Source organism: Crinia signifera, chromosome 11 (genome assembly GCF_055691185.1).
Source record: "Crinia signifera chromosome 11, ASM5569118v1, whole genome shotgun sequence".
Lineage (NCBI taxonomy): Eukaryota > Metazoa > Chordata > Amphibia > Anura > Myobatrachidae > Crinia > Crinia signifera.
In genome coordinates, this window is record NC_139227.1 from 29,354,448 (window position 1) to 29,373,899 (window position 19,452).

The 19,452-nt window shown below is 45.0% G+C and overlaps 1 protein-coding gene across 1 annotated transcript in view; it reads left to right on the top strand.

Annotated features, from left to right (window-relative positions):
• Positions 1–19,452, top strand: part of PIEZO1 (piezo type mechanosensitive ion channel component 1 (Er blood group)) — a 130,163-nt gene that overhangs the window by 78,439 nt on the left and 32,272 nt on the right. The window contains exons 13-26 of the mRNA XM_083164977.1: positions 8,302–8,562; positions 9,963–10,074; positions 10,164–10,342; positions 10,488–10,636; positions 10,764–10,937; positions 11,997–12,091; positions 12,900–13,060; positions 13,511–13,687; positions 14,024–14,149; positions 14,430–14,630; positions 16,135–16,339; positions 16,430–16,534; positions 17,015–17,168; positions 19,231–19,452. The exon at positions 19,231–19,452 is cut by the window's right edge and continues 22 nt beyond it. Of these exons, the coding sequence (XP_083021103.1) occupies positions 8,302–8,562; positions 9,963–10,074; positions 10,164–10,342; positions 10,488–10,636; positions 10,764–10,937; positions 11,997–12,091; positions 12,900–13,060; positions 13,511–13,687; positions 14,024–14,149; positions 14,430–14,630; positions 16,135–16,339; positions 16,430–16,534; positions 17,015–17,168; positions 19,231–19,452 (2,321 nt within the window). The remainder of the gene's footprint in view (positions 1–8,301; positions 8,563–9,962; positions 10,075–10,163; positions 10,343–10,487; positions 10,637–10,763; positions 10,938–11,996; positions 12,092–12,899; positions 13,061–13,510; positions 13,688–14,023; positions 14,150–14,429; positions 14,631–16,134; positions 16,340–16,429; positions 16,535–17,014; positions 17,169–19,230) is intronic.

A 19,452-nucleotide genomic window follows, 5' to 3' on the forward strand; every position in this document is an offset into this window, starting at 1 on the left:
CTGTGGGCTGACTGGAAGCTCATATATATGTAGCCTGCCACTCACTGGAAACTAGTGGTTGAGCCATAAGATACAAAATGGCTGCCTCCGCTGGCTGTAGATTTCTGTCACACGTTAAATGCTCTTCTACCTGATTTTGCACTAATAAAAAGAGAATGGGCAACTGATTTCTGGGAGCGATACCATAGTGCAGTGGTTCCCAAATAGGGTGCCATGAGGAATTTGCTTGGGTTGGTGGTCCAGGACCAGATAAAAGTAATAATGGTCAATGCAATAGGCAAAACCAGAGCTGGTGTCTGCCAATCATAACATATGTGGACAAACAGAAGCCCAACCCTATCCGCTACCATATTGCTGACTCTAATGCTGGGTGCACACCAAAACGATTTGGATTGGATGCAAATCGTATGCAAATCGGATCGTACAATTTGCATACGATTTGCATACGATCCGATCCCCTCTGTATTCAGATGAATGGATCTTTTACAGATCCTACCTGCTGCAGGTAGGATCGGATTCGGATCCAATTCAGATCCAACCAAACGATTTTGACCAAATCTGCATCCAATCTGCATCCAATCAGTCTGAATTGGATCCAGATTGATGGGATTGTGCCAAAATCGTTTTGGTGTGTACCCAGCATAAGGATGGCAGGCAATCACAATGGGTGTTATTCAGATGTGGACAGAGGGGCTATCTTTGCGGCTGCTTTCATTTGGAGAAACAGAGGCCTTCTCCGCCTCCAAACAGCATCCGCCTGTCAGTGATTGGCTGTCACATGACCCATTCGCACACACGCAGAACAGAGTCCTGGTAACCGTACTTTGCGGTGCAGGGGGCACCTCCGTCCACACCTTAATCAGGCACTATGCGCTTTACTTTATATTTTTCCTGGATTTCTTAATAAGAAACCTTAGGCCTAGGTGCACTGTGAGAAAAAGGGCGAAACTCTATGGTTTTGGGAACCACTGCTATAGTGAATCTCTGTCAGACTAGGTGTAATGGTTAACATTACTGCCTCACAGCACTGAGGTCATGGGTTCATTTCCCACCATGGTCCTATCTGTGTGGTGTTTGTATATTCTCTCCATGCTTGCGAGGGTTTACTCTGGGTACTCCAGACCCCATAAAAATATACTAGTAGGTTAATTGACTCCCAACAATAATGAACCCTCGCGTGTCGGCGCACACGTGTCTATGGCAGACTAGACGGGCCAAGTAGTTTGTATCAGCCATCAAAATTCTATGGGGTAAATTTACTAAGATTTGAGTTATATTTCAGATGGGATATTGCTATAAGCAGCCAATCACATTCTACCGATTATCTTCTAGATGAAGGTGCAAAATCAATAAGAAGTAGAATCTTATTGGTTGCCAATAGCAACATCCTCTCTTCAATAGAACTCCCATCTTAGTAAATAAGCCCCTATAATTATAGAGTCTTCTCCATACAATGATCAAAATTGGTCTATTAAAGTTAATGGGGTGTCATAACTGCTTGTGTGCAGGGGTATGGGTCATTGGGTTGGCCAATATTAGGTCGATTTGCATTCGGTCAAGCATTAGCTCAACAGTGGCTAGGTCGATAAGGGTTTTTCCCTTTTCTTCTGAATGTCGACATGGTCGACATAGACACCATATTGGAGCGTCCCCTAGCATGCTTCAGGGACACACTGTTCTAGTCTCCCTCCATGCCCTAGTGGAGGGATGGTAGGGCATGAAATACCGCCTGTCGACAGATGTTGGCCTGTTGGCAGAAGTGAAGACCCCATGTCGACCTTTTGACTGTCAACCAAATACTTGCGTTGACCTTCCATCCATGTCGACCTTAAGCATGCCCCCCTATTTCCTGTGTCGACCTTTAGTGGTCCACCTAATGTGTGTCGACCCAACGACCGTACACCATGTGCAGGCCTAGGAACTCTGATGCTACAAAAGCCTGCAGCAGCATCTGATTCCTCAGCATTTTAGGCCAGACACATTCTACCATACACAGAACTATTTCACAATTTGCTGTTGTATTCGGTCTGTCTGGGCCAATCTGATTGGTTGCTTCATTTTTGCTTTTAAATAACTAAAGTAATTAGCAATAATAGCAAATACCCTACACGGTTTGCAGAATTTGGAGGGACATTATGCTAAAATGATCTGCTGCAGGCACATTTAGTTGCATGCTTTACCGACCTAACAAAAGCCATATACAGCACTAATGTTTCCTTTGCAAATATACTGTGAAGGACTTTATGACTTCAGCCTCTCTGGTGCGTTTAGATTAAGGCTTTTCTGGGCTTAATAGATGCCAAATTTCTCAGGCATTAGCCCAATGGTGCCAAGGTGCGAAGGAGTTCTGCACATGATTTTGTAATGGAAATTCCAGCGTAATGTTATGTAGGGAATAATCATTCACCTCCTCTGATGCGTTTGGCAGGATCCGTGCTGGCCCGTGACACCTGGAAAACGTGCGTTGCTATGGGAACTCATTGTCCGCTTGTCTCTTATTCTCAGCACTGAGTTTTCCCCTGAGGTTTTCAAACCCAGAGAGGGGAACAAACTGTTTGTAGGAAATGCTTTGAAGGTGCTCGTTATAAGCAAGTAACCCTCGAATCCAGAATCAAAGATCTGTGTTTAAAGGATCAAAAATCTATTAGAACAAGTTGATCCCATACACAAGGCCATTGTGTACATCCTTCCAAAAATGTTCTAAACGTTTATGCAGCATAGCAGGGCTTAATGGGGAGGTTTATCAAGTTCTGAATTGTCTTTTCAGATATTGTTCTAGATAAATGACAGAAGATGATTGATAGCTTTCAGCAACTTGTCCACATATTGATACATATCTCCATCATCATTTTGGGGGAGATGTTTTACGGAGCCTTGCCAGTGAACCTGTTTTTCTGGGATCCTGTCATATTGCAGACAGGGGGGTAGGGTGGCAAGCAGGCAGGGTGTTATGTAGGCAGGAGGTGGTATGCACCTGCACGGGATAGGATTGACCATAAGAAAGTCAACAGTAAATCGGTCAACCGCTATGGTCGACATGCAGAAAAGGTCAACATGCCTTAGGTCAACCTTTTTCATGTCAACCTTTCACATGACCTATTGCATGTGTTGACATAATGTATGTAGACCGTTTTCATGTGTCAACCTATGGCCTGTCGACCAATATTGGTTGACCTATTGACTTGCAACCTTTTTATTGTCGACCTGCCGACCGCATCCCATCTGCACTGCTATGGATTGCATATGCTAAACTGCTGATACAGGCCTGATTCAGATGAATTTGCAGCCCGGGCGATTATCGAATGACTCGCTGCTCGCAGGGTAATTGACACCTTTCAGGCGTTTGGGGGCCTGCCACAGGCAATCCCTGGCCGTTGGGAGAGCCACTGGCATCATTAGCGGCCTCTTTCTCCCCGCGGTCCCCGCGGTGCTGAGTGAGTCCTGACTTAATCATCGCTGCGAGCCGGGGAAAATCTTTGGATGGTGAAAGAGTTTCCCCCCTGTGTGCATGGCTGCGTACGCATTCGCTGGGGGAGTATGTTCGGCAGGGCGTCCTTTACCTGCTCACTGGGCTCCAAAAACTCGCAAGATCAGCGAGCAGGACTGAATCAGGACCAAAAACTACTTTGTGCAGGTTTCCTTTTTTTTTTTTGTAAGTGTAAATTAAAAAAATATTAAAAAGACATGGACATAGAACTTCAAGTTGTCTTCTATTATATGTGGATATATTATTGCATGGGTTGTTATATAAATTGTATTATAAAATCTAGTAGTACACAAGTGTTCCGGCATGAATACTCACGCTCCGTAGTCACTTGGCACAGTGTATACAGATGTATTCTCTCCTGGAGACGTTACAGACTCTTCAATAACCTTTGTGTATTATATGTCTTTAATTTATTGATGGAGACTTAACGTTGTGTACTGTTAAATATTTATTTCACTAGGTGTCTGCTTGTTGCTTCTAAATGGACATGTTGACATTATATGCATTTAACTCAACACCAATATTTCACAACTAGTTACCAGCCCAACAACATAACAGTTGTCACCGGCAACTGACTGTGCCCACACTGAGCAACACTTGCCTTGCTCCGTGGGGCTCCATCTAGTGGATGCCAGTGTGCAAAACACTTGAATTCCACCTATAGAGGTGAGGAGCAAGGACATAATCACTGGTGGGCTAGATTTAAGTGGAACAGTTTGAATTCCATCAGAATCCCGCAATTATTCAGGCCGATAAATCCTTGCTTTATTTTTCTTGCTCTGTTGGATAACTAATTATATTTAGTGCTTGTTACAGCCATGTAGTTTGTTTATGTATTTTATCTTTTTAATAGTCTTTGTTAATTTAGCGGCGTTGTGTTAATGTATAAATAGCAAGTGAATTAATGAGAGTCAGCAAGTTTGTGTACTGGTGGAGCAGGCTCAGTTGTCTGACCTTGTCAAACTGTAGGATGTCTGCCAGCTTTTAGCATTTTGTGATCATATCAAGTTGGTGTTACATGATCATTATCGCACACCAACAACTAGTTTATATAATGCCTAAGATTTTGTTGCCAAAAGTACCAGAAAGCGAGAGAAGGGGGTTCACCTTTGTCTTAAAATATACTGTATTTACAATAATTGCTGCCGTCTGTCATTGGCTCGGGCCTTGGACTTTAAAAGGACAATAATACAGAGTGTGGCAAAAAAAATTAAAAACTCCTTATTTCACTTAGCCATTGGTCTAGCGCTAGTGGAGTGGTGCAAGTGGTAGTGGGTTCAGATCTACATTGTGTGTTCGTTATTTAATCATTTATCCGAAACCACAAATCTGTGATTAACACAGAGGTATCAAGCTTCAAAAATTTATCAAATGGAGAGTGATAAACAGGTGTGGATCATTTGGTCTACAGCAATTGGGTTGACACCACTAGGTCGACAGGCAGCAAGGTTGACATGGGTAGAGGTCGACATGGGCAAGGTCGACAGCAAAAGGTCAACATGGGGTTTTTCACTGTTTTTTTTACCCGAATGTCAACCCTGTCGACATGGACACAGTTTGAAGTGCACCGCATCACTCGCTGCGCTCGCAATGCTTCGGGCACGTTGTCTTGCTACGCTCGGCACACTATTTTATTCTCCCACCATGCCCTAGTGCAGGGCTGGGCAATAGCGGCCCTCCAGATGTTGATGAACTACACATCCCAGCATGCCTTGCATCAGTTTCAGCATGGCCACATAGCAAAACTAATGCAAAGTATCCTGGGATGTGTAGTTCATCAACAGCTGGAGGGCCGCTGTTGCCCAGCCCTGCCCTAGTGGATGGTGGTAGCTCATGAAATACCGCCTGTCAGCACATGTCAGCTCAAAAAAACAGTGAAAAACCCCATGTCGACCTTTTGACAGTTGATCTTGCCCATGTCGACCTAATGCTTGTGTCAACCTAATGACCTGTCGACCTTGACCCCTGTCAACCCTGTTGCCTGTCGACCTAGTGGTGTCGACCCAATGCTTGTCAACCTAGTTGCTGTAGACCTAATGACCGTATCGATAATAAACAGCCAGCCAATCAGCTCCTACCTGCCATGTTACAGGCTGGATTTGAAAAATGACAGGTAGGAGCTGATTGGCTGGTTGTTTATCACGCTCCACTTCATTACTTTTTGAGAGCTCTTCGAATCCACTTCCGCATGGTGGAAATGCTGCTGGTTCAGATGGAAAAACGATATTTCTATGGTTTTCAAACGTCACAAACACAGGTTCGGCATTTACACAAAAACATCCTGGAAGACCATGGAGCATTCAAAGGCGGGTAAAGGTCTACTCTGTGCGGCAGGACATTATGCAAACTCTCAAATGTTCGGCCTGAAAACATTCTGCTGCTTTGGGGTTGTCTGATCGAACTGTCAGAAGAAAGAATTAAAACACGCTGATCTTAAGTTCCATCCGCACAAAATGATTGTTGTTCAGGAACTTAATGAACTGGGAGGACCAAATGTTGTGGGATTTCTTTTAAATGCTCCTGCAAACGCGGTTCTTCTCGCTCGTGTTGACTATTAAGGACCCAAAGGTCAGCGATAACACTGAAAATGACCTCTGAGTGATGCAACATTTTAGAAATCGATGTGTACCGCAAATGAAGGCCACCATCCGGACAATATCCTATTAAAAACCAACTGAAAATAATCTCTATACTGTGCACTTCTAGATTATGTACTAACATTTGAAATCGCATTTACCATGCCTTCTATGTTAAACTTTGAAATCCGGGACGTTTTTCTTTGCCTCTCCCTGTATTTAATGCAAAACCAGGTTTGATATACCCATAAGAACTGTCGGTGGGGTGTCAGAATCACATCACTCTCACATTATTTAATGTATTAATAACTTTATGGGGCTCATTAGATCCAAATAAAATAGAACAGTTGGCCCTCAAGGACCTATATAAATCGTCTAATGTTATCATAAGGTTCTAGTAGTGCTCTGCGGATTCTCAGCTCTGTTTACATTTGTTATATAATTGTCCACTTAGCTGTATTTACGAACATGGTGGTAGAAGATTGTAAAAAAAAAAGTAGATTAACTTTAATAGTGTTCTAAATACATGTTCGCAGTAGTAACCGGGGGCAATTTAGCGGCACATCACTCATTTGTGTTTCCCGACCTCACCCCTCCCATCCATCGTACAGCAGCTGGCAGATGTGATGGGACCAGCTTGCTTATTTAATATTTTGGCAGCGATCCCCAGAGGAGTAGGGGCAGCAACACACCGAACTTCACATGTACAGTTGCCTTGGAGAAACACAGGGCTGTTTTTTTTTTTTTTTTAACTTTCTGCTATGGAAAATCCGTCCGTGTCTGTAGGGCTGACCAATGAATGGATGCTTTTGTTATGATGTCACTCTGCGCTTGACAGCCTGGAGGAATGTACGTGGTGCAGATGGAGATGACTGTACTTTACACAAGCACAGTACTGTCAGAACTTCTGCCGTGAATGAGAGATGTCCATAGCAACGGTCTGCGGTGCGGCTGCTCCCCCAAGTGTTGGGAGATGTCAAAGTGCTTAGACGCTGTTCCGCGCCATTTCATTTGCCATTAAATTCGACCTATGTAGATCATCACTAGTGATCCACAACTCTTAATAGAATTCTAGATCGTGTTGTGTTTTGGAAGTATTGGTTTATGATGGTAACATTCGCTTTTATGTCTGATCTGAAGACTGCGAGTGAGTAATGGAGAGAGGGATCATAGCTGGGCGGTAGTTAAAGGAGTATATGTACTCGCACTTACCTGTTTGCTAGGCTGCGAGTATACGCAGGTCTGAATCAGGCCCTTGTGTCTAAAACAAACCTGTGCAGGGTAAATACTGGCTGTTTTTGCATGCAGCCCACAAATGTTAGACCGCTTTAGTTTTACACTCCAATTTTGATTTTGTTGTGAATACACCCCACCCAAATCTCAGGGGTATATTTAGTAATGCTTCCAAAAATTAAAAGCGTGGATGTTGCCCATAGCAACCGTTCAGATCCTGTAGAAACTTTAGTAAATTTACCCATAAATCTCTGCACGTGTTACATCTGCCCCACCTGCAATGCAGCATGGGTTTTGCCCAGTTGCTCTTATGCTGTGCTTGCAAATCAGAATCTGGTCTTTGGAGAGAGAGAGAGAGAGATAAAGTGAACAAAGATAGCCCCCGCCCCTAATAACTGACATTTCAAAAACACAGCTGGTAACATGGCAGTTAGGGGCTGCTTCTTTTTTGCACTTTATCTCTCTCCACGGCTTACAGGAGGGGAGCCTGCTAGCCGGTTGGGTGGGGGAATTACCGTACTGGTTGTGGGCAATCTCTGGGCCAGATACTCTAAGCTTCAAAAGTGATAAAATGGAGAGTGATAAACAGCCAGCCAATCAGCTCCTTCCTGACATTTTTCAAACACAGTCTGTGACTTGGCAGGTAGGAGCTGATTGGCTGGCTGCTTATCACTCTCCATTCTATCACTTTTGAAGCTTAGAGAATCTGGCCCTCTGTCTGCTGGCGTTTTATTGGTTTGTTCATTTCAACATGTGCGAACAGTAACTTTATCCTTCTCACCGGAACATGTTAGTGATCAGCTTATGATGAAGTTACAAACACAAATGAATTTACACAGCCACCCACTGATCTGCATGTACTACCTGTAAATCTGTCTAGAATTATCTGTAGGTGCCTGCAACTAAGTCAAAGCCCAGATGGAAGGATTATCTCTGCATTTTACTTTTGGTGATCTATTGGTGACCACAGCAAGTCATATTTGTATTGTTATTGTATCTCCGCAGGTCTGGAGCATCACATATCACAGCTGGCTGACCTTCGTTCTGCTGCTCTGGGCCTGTCTGATCTGGATGGTGCGGAACAGACGCCAGTTCGCCATGCTCTGCTCTCCTTTCATCCTCCTCTACGCTGTGACGCTCTGCAGTTTGCAATATGTCTGGAGTATGGACCTAGAGAAAGAGCTGCCCACTCAGCTGGGCTTCATGAGGCTGTCGCAGCTGGGCCTGGCCCGAGCCCCTTACCCCTGCCTCAACCTGGGGGCGATGGTAACCAGCTTCTTCTTCTTTCCTGTGAAACTTCAGCACCGTAGCGCTGTTCTCTTAACATTACACTGGCTGCACAAAGTCCTCTATTATAATATTAAATGTGGGGATGTATTATGCCAGTTTTAGCGGTATATGTACCTTTATTTTTGCTTTAATATGTAATGAAAAAGATAGGGGCTCATTTATCAACAAGTGTTGAAACTGGTTGTGAAGGATTACTCGCGTATGATAAATGGTGTCTTCAATGTATTGGATCCTAACTGTCATTTTTCAAGCACATGGCCGTTAAAAGTTGATTGGCTAGTTTTTAGCACCGTTTGATAAATAAACCCAATTGTTTCCATTTTAAGATTGATTCTGCCCAGGAAGACACATTGATCTCCATATGTGCATGTAATAATTGGAATGCACCAACTATGGCTGGTACAAAACACAGCTGCCAGGCTGTTACCCAGCCAGCCCCGTTCTAGCTACATAACTCCCATTCTCTGCTCACTCCACTGGCTGCCTATAAGATAGCGAATCATCTTCAAGATTAACTAACTAAGTTTCAAAACCCTACATGACCAAGGCCCAAGGTACCTAAAGCGGCTTCTGATTCCATACTGTCCCACCCGATTACTGCGATCTGTAGATGAAGGACTTTTAGAAGTACCTAGAATCCCAGGTAATTCATCTGGGGGTCCAGCTTTTAGCCATGCGGCTCCGACTCTGGAAAACTCTCTTTCCCGCACAGTTCGAGAAGCCCTACTCTAAAATCCTTCAAAAACAAAGCATTTCCATAATTCCTTTAAGTATCTCCATGGTCTCTGAAGTTTATATAAAGCTTTTCTGTACTTTATTGTTCCTGTACTGTGTTACGTTCATTCTATCTGTTAAGCACCTTGAGTCCTATTGGAGAAAGAGCGCTATATAAATAAAATTATCATTATTAGTACAGTTGTTGCTACTGATCCATCTGGCAGTGGATTAGATTGTAAACGTTTGGGCAGGGCTACCTACATTCACCCGTTTTATGCCGTTACATGTTCTCTATTTGTATTATGAGCCATTCAATGTAGTAAAGGATAATAAAAAAGGAAAACCTGTCCTCAAGATCTACCAACAGTTCATGTTTTACAGGCAACCTGTAGAACTATAGTAGTAATGAATGCATGTTTAACAATGTGACAGTTAGTAATGACTACAGCTGTGCACCAGCTAGGTGACCCGGGAAATGTGACAGTTAGTAATGTCTAATGACTACAGCTGTGCACCAGCTAGGTGATTTGGAAAACATGGACCGTAGGTAGATCCCGAGGTCCGGTTTGGCCAGCCCTGCTCTGTATTGTGCACATCCTAGCTGTAGTATCCAATGCTATAGGAGATTGAACTGTCTTCCATTCTTCTCCCATTCTCAGCTTCTGTACACCTTGACGTTCTGGCTCCTGCTCCATCAGTTTGTCACCGAGCAGCTGCTTAAACGAAAGAAGGTGACAGCCGCTCTGGTGGAGGTGACCGTGCCAGAGTCTGGTGAGTAAAGTGCAGACCTCTCTGTGGCAGCATCCATCGTAATCGATATCTTGGCTAACGCCGTAGACTATTTATCTCTGTCATCACAGGTCAGCCCGTAGAGAAGAATCTGCTGAAGCGTTTTGGGGATCATGTGATGAGTTTCTATGCCAAGTACTGGATCTATGTCTGCGGAGGCATGTTCATAGTCGTCAGCTTTGCTGGTCGCCTCGTCATGTACAAAATTGTCTATATGTTGCTCTTTCTTCTCTGCCTGATCATCTTCCAGGTGAGTTTATAGACAGCGGTCAAGGAGGGTATAAAAGTGGCTGACTCACTCGACGTGTGGGTCTTCATCTATGAAATGTTCTTTTCCATGGTGACTACCTTGTGAACACGTGGAAGAGATTGGAATTTTCCTTGTTTTTTTTTAGGTGTATTATACCCTCTGGAGGAAACTTCTGAACTTCTTCTGGTGGCTGGTGGTGGCTTACACGATGCTGGTCCTCATCGCCATCTACACTTTCCAGTTTGAAGAATTCCCCATGTATTGGAGGAACCTGACTTCCTTCACCGATGAGCAGTAGGTGTCCTCCAAGATGATAGAGAGTTGACTACTGGACTTGTTTTCATAGCCAGGCTTAGTCGTAGGACAACCATTCTCCTCTTCTAACTATAGTCTTCTGTTCATTCTTCTCCGTCTCTTCTAGGTTGGGTGCTATAGGGCTTGAGCAGTTCAGCGTGTCTGAGCTGTTCACCAGTATCCTGATACCAGGCTTCTTCCTCCTGGCGTGTATCCTTCAGCTACATTACTTCCACCGACCCTTCATGCACATCACAGACCTGGCACGGGCATCTCTGGGCTGTACACCATACAAGAGCAGGTGAGTAGTGGCAATCACTGGGCAGGGTAGGATTACTCGCGCATGCTATCACATCTGTCTGTAGTGTGAGTTCATACTAACTGGTACACGTTGTCTAAAGGTTTTTACTTTATCTTAACTATTGTGAGATTCCAGAATCGCTATCAGATAAGCTTTGGTATAAAAGGAACACTACGTGCCCAGTCACCTCCTTAGACTGCTGGGATAATGTTATTCTTGGCTTTCCTGTGTTACTCTTTATCTATTTGGAAACACTTTAGGCTCCTACAATATCAAACTTTTCTGTACAAGAACTTTTAGCGTAAACCGTTTGATTGCGGATAACTCCGTTTAATAGGAGCAGCTATTTGTTTGCACACATAGGAGCAGCTATTTGCCACATTAAATGGTCTAGGCCCCAATTTCAGACATGTGCATTAATTCTGTGTATATGTAGATCTAGGGATGCATTGCTAGTCGCAGTGCCCTGCATGCAGCAGTAGGATTGACTTGCTGTTGGCCTTTGGGGGTTGGCGACAGGAAGCATTCCAGAAAATGTGGGCGTGTCTGTAACCATATCTGATAATTCAGCCAATGGGACTGCTGTGTGGTTGGAAGTAAGTCAGCCGCACTAACACCCATATTGTGCGCACAGATAAACATTGCCCCTGTCCAGCGATGTACGCTATGTGCAGCGATGTACGCTATGTGACCGCACTACCTGTATGTATATGCTTGGTTTCATAGCTGTCATTATTAGTACCCTCTCCTTGGCGCAGGAGATCTGAAAACACTTGCATCTCTGCATACTCTCCACTCTGCATTGTCCACAGTTCCGCCGACACACTTTCACTAAATGTCATCTATGTGCCAATACCCAGTGACACCAACAAGCTACGCCTCTTCAGCCAAAAGTGAACTTTAATGTACTCGGCTCCAGTGAATACAAAGTGCTAAAAAAACAAGATCAGTCCACGAAGCTGACATTTATATTTCTGTACTAGGGCATAGTAGCGGGGTATGAATGCAGTGTCTTTTATGTTCGTACCAGTAATCCAGTTGTGTTATTCTGTTTGATAGTAGTGAGATAAAGGAGGAGGAGGAGGCAGCGGCAGCAGTCACTTCTGGTACTGGCTGTGACAGAGAAGACGAGGAAGAGTGTGCTGAGGATGGAGGTCAGGAATATACAATTGTATAAAAGTACAGTAGACGTCCATTTAATCCCAATGAGCATGCTACAGTTGCCTTACATCTAGGTCATCAAGCACAGTACACCACACAATACACTTACAGTACAGCTATTCACACAGTGCACGGTACTACTACACTACACAATACACTTACACTGTACAGTTACCATCAATCTGGTACCATTGCACACTATACAGTGGCCCTCCACCTGGTCCCATTGCAAACTATACAGTGGCCCTCCACCTGGTCCCATTGCATACTATACAGTGGCCCTCCACCTGGTCCCATTGCACACTTTACAGTGGCCCTCCACCTGGTCCCATTGCACACCATACAGTGGTCCTCCACCTAGTCCCATTGCACACTATACAGTGGCCCTCCATCTGGTCCCATTGCACACTATACAGTGGTCCTCCACCTAGTCCCATTGCACACTATACAGTGGCCCTCCATTTGGTCCCATTGGTCACTATACAGTGGCCCTCCATCTGATACAGTTAGAATTCATCATGTCTCAGTTAGTGTGCATGGTACATTTGCTCTCCATTTAGTCCCAACAAGCATGGTTCTACATCACATAGTACACGTGCAGTCCATTTAATCTCACATCGCACGGTAGAGTTGCCCTCAATCTAGTCCCATCCTGCTCAGTCCATTTACATTCTGTACCGTACAGTTACAGGACCTCACACACAGTACAGTTTTTAATTGCTAGTCCTCAGTGAGCAGAGCTAGTATCCTCTATTCTTGGTAGCAAGTTGTTTTCTAAATGATCATCTTCTTGGTTCCCAGTTACTCTCAGCAAGTGGGACCTGGTTGCGCAACGTCTCACCGTCCTTTTCTACAAGTTCTCTGAGCTCCTGCACCGATTGCAGGTTTTCCTGTGGCGAATCCTGGAGCTGCATGTGATGAAACTAGTGGCTCTGTACAATGTTTGGGTGGCAATTCAGGAGGTCAGTGGAACCGCAGTAACTATTACTTGCGACAATCTGAAGTGTGTGTTTGTGCGCCCGTCAAATGACATAAGAACGTAACAGTAATTTCATGGCTGGCGGCTGTGCTCACACGAACAGCGCAACACTCGAATTGCTCCGTTGGGCACCCTGTAGTGTCCCCCCCTTGAATTCCCCCAACAGAGGTGCGGAGCAATGTTAGACTTTATTATATAGGATGTACAGCCATAAGGGAAGCAGTCCTCAAGGGCCCCAAACTACTTATGTTTTCCAGATTTCCTAATTGGCACAAAAGTGCTGTCTTTACTAACTGACACACTAGGAAAGACCAGCGAGTGGGTTGGAAAACATGAATTGTTAGTGTCCTCCACCGACCTATTGTATAGGGATTTCATGTCTCTGGGCAACCCAGCCTTCTCCCTCATGTTCCTGTTCTCTCCTCCTCCTCAGGTGTCTTTGATGAATTTCCTCTTTGTGATTCTGTGGGCGTTCGCTGTCCCATTTTCCCGCTTCCACCACATGGCTTCCTGTCTCTGTACCATCTGGACCTCCATTATCATCGTCATTAAGATGCTGTACCAGCTGACCATAGTCATTCCGCAGACCTACTCTGTGAACTGCTCGCAGGTGAGTTGATGGTAGTAGGACAATATAACAATTTCTGTGTGTTCCATTAAAGGATTAGAAGACAATCGAACTTGTACGAAGGTGTCCAGGTTCATCCTACATTCTATTTTCTGCAAACGCAGAATCAATGTGAACATTTTTTAATAGTCATGAAGACTATAGGGGTGATTCTGGTTGACTCACTATGCAGCAAAAAATCGCTGCTTAGGGAGCCATCTAATGCCACCCGCCGGGACGCCACCAACTGTGCTCCGAACATCACCCCTCGTTTTGAAGATGCTCCTAAAACTTATCCTACTTCTGTCCAGGTCCCTAACTGTTTCTCTGTATTCTCAGCCTCTTTCTAATGGCACCAATCTCTTGGAAGAAGAGATCCTGAACTCAACCTTATACCGGGCACCGGTCGATCCTGCTAATTGGTTTGGGTTCCGCAAAGGTTATCCCAACTTGGGCTACATTCAGGTACGCAGGCATCAACACGCATGAAGGTTACTGTGATGCATTGGCTCTGTCAGAACAAGCACAGACTAAATTTACTGTATTTTATTATGGAGTCAGGCGTGTCCCAGCACGTAAAAGTGATTGCTTCTTTTAAATTATATGTGTACGGTTTGCACACAAAAAAAAAAAAAAAATTTTTGAATTCATTCATTTATATGAATTTCCCAAATCTGGATTGAATTCTGAAGATGTGCTGTGCATCCGGAGATTAACTGTCATTGTCTCTGCTCTGTTTCTTCAGAATCACTTGCAGGTCCTTGTTTTGCTGGTGTTTGAGGCCATAGTTTACCGGCACCAAACATTTTACCGCAAGCGTTACCAGCTGGAGGTTCCCCGAAATCAGACCGTGTTCCCAGATATCTGGCGACAGCATCTCGATCTTGGTCTGCTGCACTGCATCAAATATTTCATCAATTATTTCTTCTATAAGTTTGGCCTGGAGGTGAGTGCTGGGTGCAAGATATTCATGTAAGGTTAAGGAACCTCACAGAAAGTACAGAACTTTGGTGCCAATACTATGAGGGTGGTGACTGCTTCAGTAACAACTCATAACATTTACATGCTGCTGTAGAGTTCAATGAATATCATACTATTTATTCTTCTGTCTGTGGGCCAGATGTACTATGCTTCAAAAGTGACAAAATGGAGAGTGATAAACAACCAGCCAATCAGCTCCTACCTGCCGTGTCACAGACTGTGTTTGAAAAATGTCAGACAGACGCTGATTGGTTGGTTGTTCATCACTCTCCATTTTATCACTTTTGAAGCCCCTTATCTGCTCCACATTAAGATCAGGGCTTCAATGCAAAATGTCATGTTCTTGTCTATTCTTTTTTAAAATGTGTGTAATGCTTTATAGTTGTTGGCTTGGGCCTGTTTTCTCTTACTGCCCTGACTTTCTTTTAATGTCCTGACCTCTTTCTTAGTGCCAGATGTATCAAGCTTCAAAAAGTGATAAAATGGAGAGTAATAAACAACCAACCAATCAGCTCCTACCTGTTATGTTACAGGCTGGGTTTGAAAAATGACAGGTAGGAGCTGATTAGCTGGTTGTTTATAACGCTCCATTTTATCACTTTTTGAAGCTTGATACATCTGGCTCTTCCTGCCCTGACCCCTCTCTTCCTGCCCGGGTCCCACGCTTATTACCCTGATCCCTCTTTTACTGCCCAGAGCTTTTTCTTACTGCTCTGACCTATGCAGAATGGCCTTCTGTGCTCTCTGATATATTCAAACACATTGGCATGTATTCAATGCCGGTGCGAGGGGGTTAAACTGCAAGGATCGCAGAAAACCAGTGATCCTCGCAGTTTAACCCCCGCGCCGGCCGCTCGCACTATGCAACGTTCCGGGGGAATCCTCGCAGTCACAGAACGGCGAGGATTCCCCTAAACTGCGAGAGCCGCGGCTAGTGCAGCAAACTCGCTGTAATTAGCCTCGATTCTCGCAGCTTTTGGAGGCACATACGCCAATTCTCCCTCGCTCAAAAAACGGAGCGAGGGGGAATTTGCGTATGAGGGGGGTCAGTTGAATACTGACAGGGTGAGCGGTGACTGCGAGCAAAAAGTCCTGCTCGCAGTCACCGCTCGCTAACGGCATTGAATATATGCCTAAGTGACTGTTGCAGTTGGGAACCCTAGTCCGTTTTGAAGACCCATTATGCTTTTAATGTTTGCGCTGCACAGGCATAGAATTCCTTTGGCGGCTGAAAGGGCATATCTTGGGGGCGGTGTAGTTACTTGTAGTTGGTATATTGTCCTCCTCAAACTTAATAACTTTGGCAGCTTGTAGTCAATGAGAATCTATTGACCAAAGTTTTATTTTGACATGTCTCCTCTTTACCATAATCACCTTTTGGTGCATCATAGGAGTACAGATAGGAATCTTGTGATGCTTTTCATGAAATTGCATTGTCCAATCACACCTCTCTCCCTTGCTGACCTCAGATCTGTTTCCTGCTGACTGTGAATGTGATTGGCCAGCGAATGAACTTCATGGTGATCTTCCATGGCTGTTGGCTGATTGTCATCCTGACTCGACGGCAGAGGGGGAAGATCGCCAAACTGTGGCCCAAGTACTGTGTGTTTCTGGTCTTTTTCCTGCTGTGGCAGTACCTGCTGTGCCTGGGCATGCCACCTGTACTCTGCATAGGTAGGTCTTGTCTGCCTGTCTTATGCTGCAATTGCACATTGGAAGTCAATGCGCTGAGGATTTATCGTGTTCCCCACTCCTCTCCGACAGATTATCCCTGGCGGTGGTACAGGTTTTTCCCCGTGAACTCTGCTTTGATCAAGTGGATGTATCTCCCTGACTTCTTCACACCCCCTAAAGCTACCAACCTAATCTGTAAGTGACCGGGATCATATAAAAATAGAACCATACCTCTGTTTGCTTTGATTTCAGATTATTATTATTTAAATACACACCTAGGCTGTCAGTGCTTCGTATCTGTTTGTGAAAGTTTCTAAAGTAAAATAGTTTGCAGAATTTGGATCAGTAATGGCATTTTCATAGTTAGATGGCGCTGAGGCAGTGCATGGAAAACAATGCTGATTTTTATTGAGCGAATATTACCACTATCGCTCCATTTTTTTTTTTTTAATTCCCATACAAAAGGGTAAAAAAAAATAAGGAGACCAGACAGTTTTCTCATGATTGTAAAATGTAATAGTATTACATATTGAGCGAATTCCATAATGTGCTTATCTGTGAGGACTTCTTATTCTTCCGCACTTCTTCAGTTCCCCACGTCCTTCCCACTTATCTGCCACTTTCACTGTCCTTGCAGGCGGCGTAGTAATCTGTCAATCATTCTTCTACCCACAGATGACTTTTTATTACTGCTATGCGTGTCCCAGCAATGGAAGGTGTTCGTCAATGAGAAAAAGGAGGAATGGTATACAGTGGCAGGGGAAAACACGGAGCAGATAGAATTCCCTGGTAGCAGGCCCATCCTGGTCCCGAACTTCATCAACTGCCGGTGAGTTTTCTGTTGCTGCCCTGACCTCTCTCTTGCTGCCCTGACCTCTCTTGCTGCCCTGACCCCTCTCTTGCTGCCCTGTCCTCTCTCTCTCTTGCTGCCCTGACCCCTCTCTCTCTTGCTGCCCTGACCCCTCTCTTGCTGCCCTGACCCCTCTCTTGCTGCCCTGACCCCTCTCTTGCTGCCCTGACCCCTCTCTTGCTGCCCTGACCTCTCTTGCTGCCCTGACCTCTCTTGCTGCCCTGACCTCTCTCTCTTGCTGCCCTGACCTCTCTCTCTTGCTGCCCTGACCCCTCTCTTGCTGCCCTGACCTCTCTTGCTGCCCTGACCCCTCTCGCTGCCCTGACCTCTCTTGCTGCCCTGACCTCTCTTGCTGCCCTGACCTCTCTTGCTGCCCTGACCTCTCTCTCTTGCTGCCCTGACCCCTCTCTTGCTGTCCTGACCCCTCTCTTGCTGCCCTGACCTCTCTTGCTGCCCTGACTCCTTTCTTGCTGCCCTGACCTCTCTTGCTGCCCTGACCTCTCTTGCTGCCCTGACCTCTCTCTCTTGCTGCCCTGACTCCTTTCTTGCTGCCCTGACCCCTTTCTTGCTGCCCTGACCTCTCTTGCTGCCCTGACCTCTCTCTTGCTGCCCTGACCTCTCTTGCTGCCCTGACCTCTCTCTTGCTGCCCTGACCTCTCTCTTGCTGCCCTGACCTCTCTTGCTGCCCTGACCTCTCTTGCTGCCCTGACCTCTCTTGCTGCCCTGACCTCTCTTGCTGCCCTGACCTCTCTTGCTGCCCTGACCTCTCTTGCTGCCCTGACCCCTCTCTTGCTGCCCTGACCCCTCCCTTGCTGCCCTGACCCCTCCCTTGTTGCCCTGACCCCTCTCCGGCAATTCAGACGCATCTCCCGTAGCGGCTGAAGAGACATATCTTGGTGCTGTCAGGCACACACAAGAGCTAGAGTACAAATGTGTTATAATAGTGCATAGAACACGCAACATAACAAAAAAACAAATTTAAAGAATGTTGCAAAAAAGTGGGTGTGGCTTCAGCAGAAGAGGGGGGGGGGAATGGAATGCTTAGGAGACCGTTTTGTGACTTTTTCAATCTCCCAAAAAAGAACACCCCAGACATTGCTTTAGACCTGATGCAGGAAGGGGTGCAGAGAGACTTTAGAAACATTTGTAGATGCTGTTTTCATTCTTTAGAAAAAATTTGTTCAGGTGAGAAGACTTTTTGCAAAGAATTGATCTGTAATCCCGTATGGCCTGGTATAAATAGATAGATAGATGGATATCCCTTTTGTTTCAATTAATAATCATTTAGGTCCATATCAGCAAAAGTGTCCTGGATACTGATGTAGGGTGTATTCACCTTGCACTTGTTACAGCTGTAAGGAAGCATTGTGTAGGTACAGTGTCCAGTGAATTATATAGAATATCCTGTGCATGCCAGGATTGGGAGAGTCATCATCAGCTTTATTTGAACACGAGGCACAGGATAGTTGTCTTTATGCTATAAAGTAGCATTGATGTTTGATCTTGTGATCTGGAGCTTATCTGTCTGTGCTCTGTGGTAGTGGGTAGGGATGGACATCGCATCGTAATGTTTTACAACCATCAATGTTTCTTTATGCGAGTTGCTGCCATCAAATGCTAAACATTCAATGGTCTTCCGATGGTCCCGCCCCTTGCAGCCACGCTGAAGACGTTTCAGCATGCACAAAAAAGGACTTTTTTGCACATGGGCAAATCATATGAATATTTTTTTCTATCTTTCTATCAAAAGATTCGATGTAGGATGCCCAGCCATCATTTGATGGTGGGCTTTCAATGTCCATCCCTAGTAGTGTGAGGCTTCTATGGACAGGATCTCATAAGTCATTTGATGAGAACCAAACAAATTTGAATTGTGGTGATAATACGAAGTCTGTGCCCTACGTACTTCAATGATGTCATTCATTCAGTTTTGGGGAAATCCGATCTGGTTGAGGAGTGCCAATATCCAGTATAAGTTTGTCAGATTGTCCTATTCCCAGGCCCCAGAGGACTTTAATGCTGCTCTTCTCTCCCATTACAGTTCCTACCTGGACATGCTGAAGGTGGTGGTTTTCCGATACCTCTTCTGGTTGGTTCTGGCGGTTGTGTTCATCACAGGTGCTACTCGAATCAGTGTTTTCGGCCTGGGTTACCTGATGTCCTGCTTCTACCTCCTCCTCTTTGGCACAGCCCTTCTGCAGAAGCCGGTGAAGGCCAGGCTGGTGTTATGGGACTGTTTGATCATCTATAACATTGCCGTGAT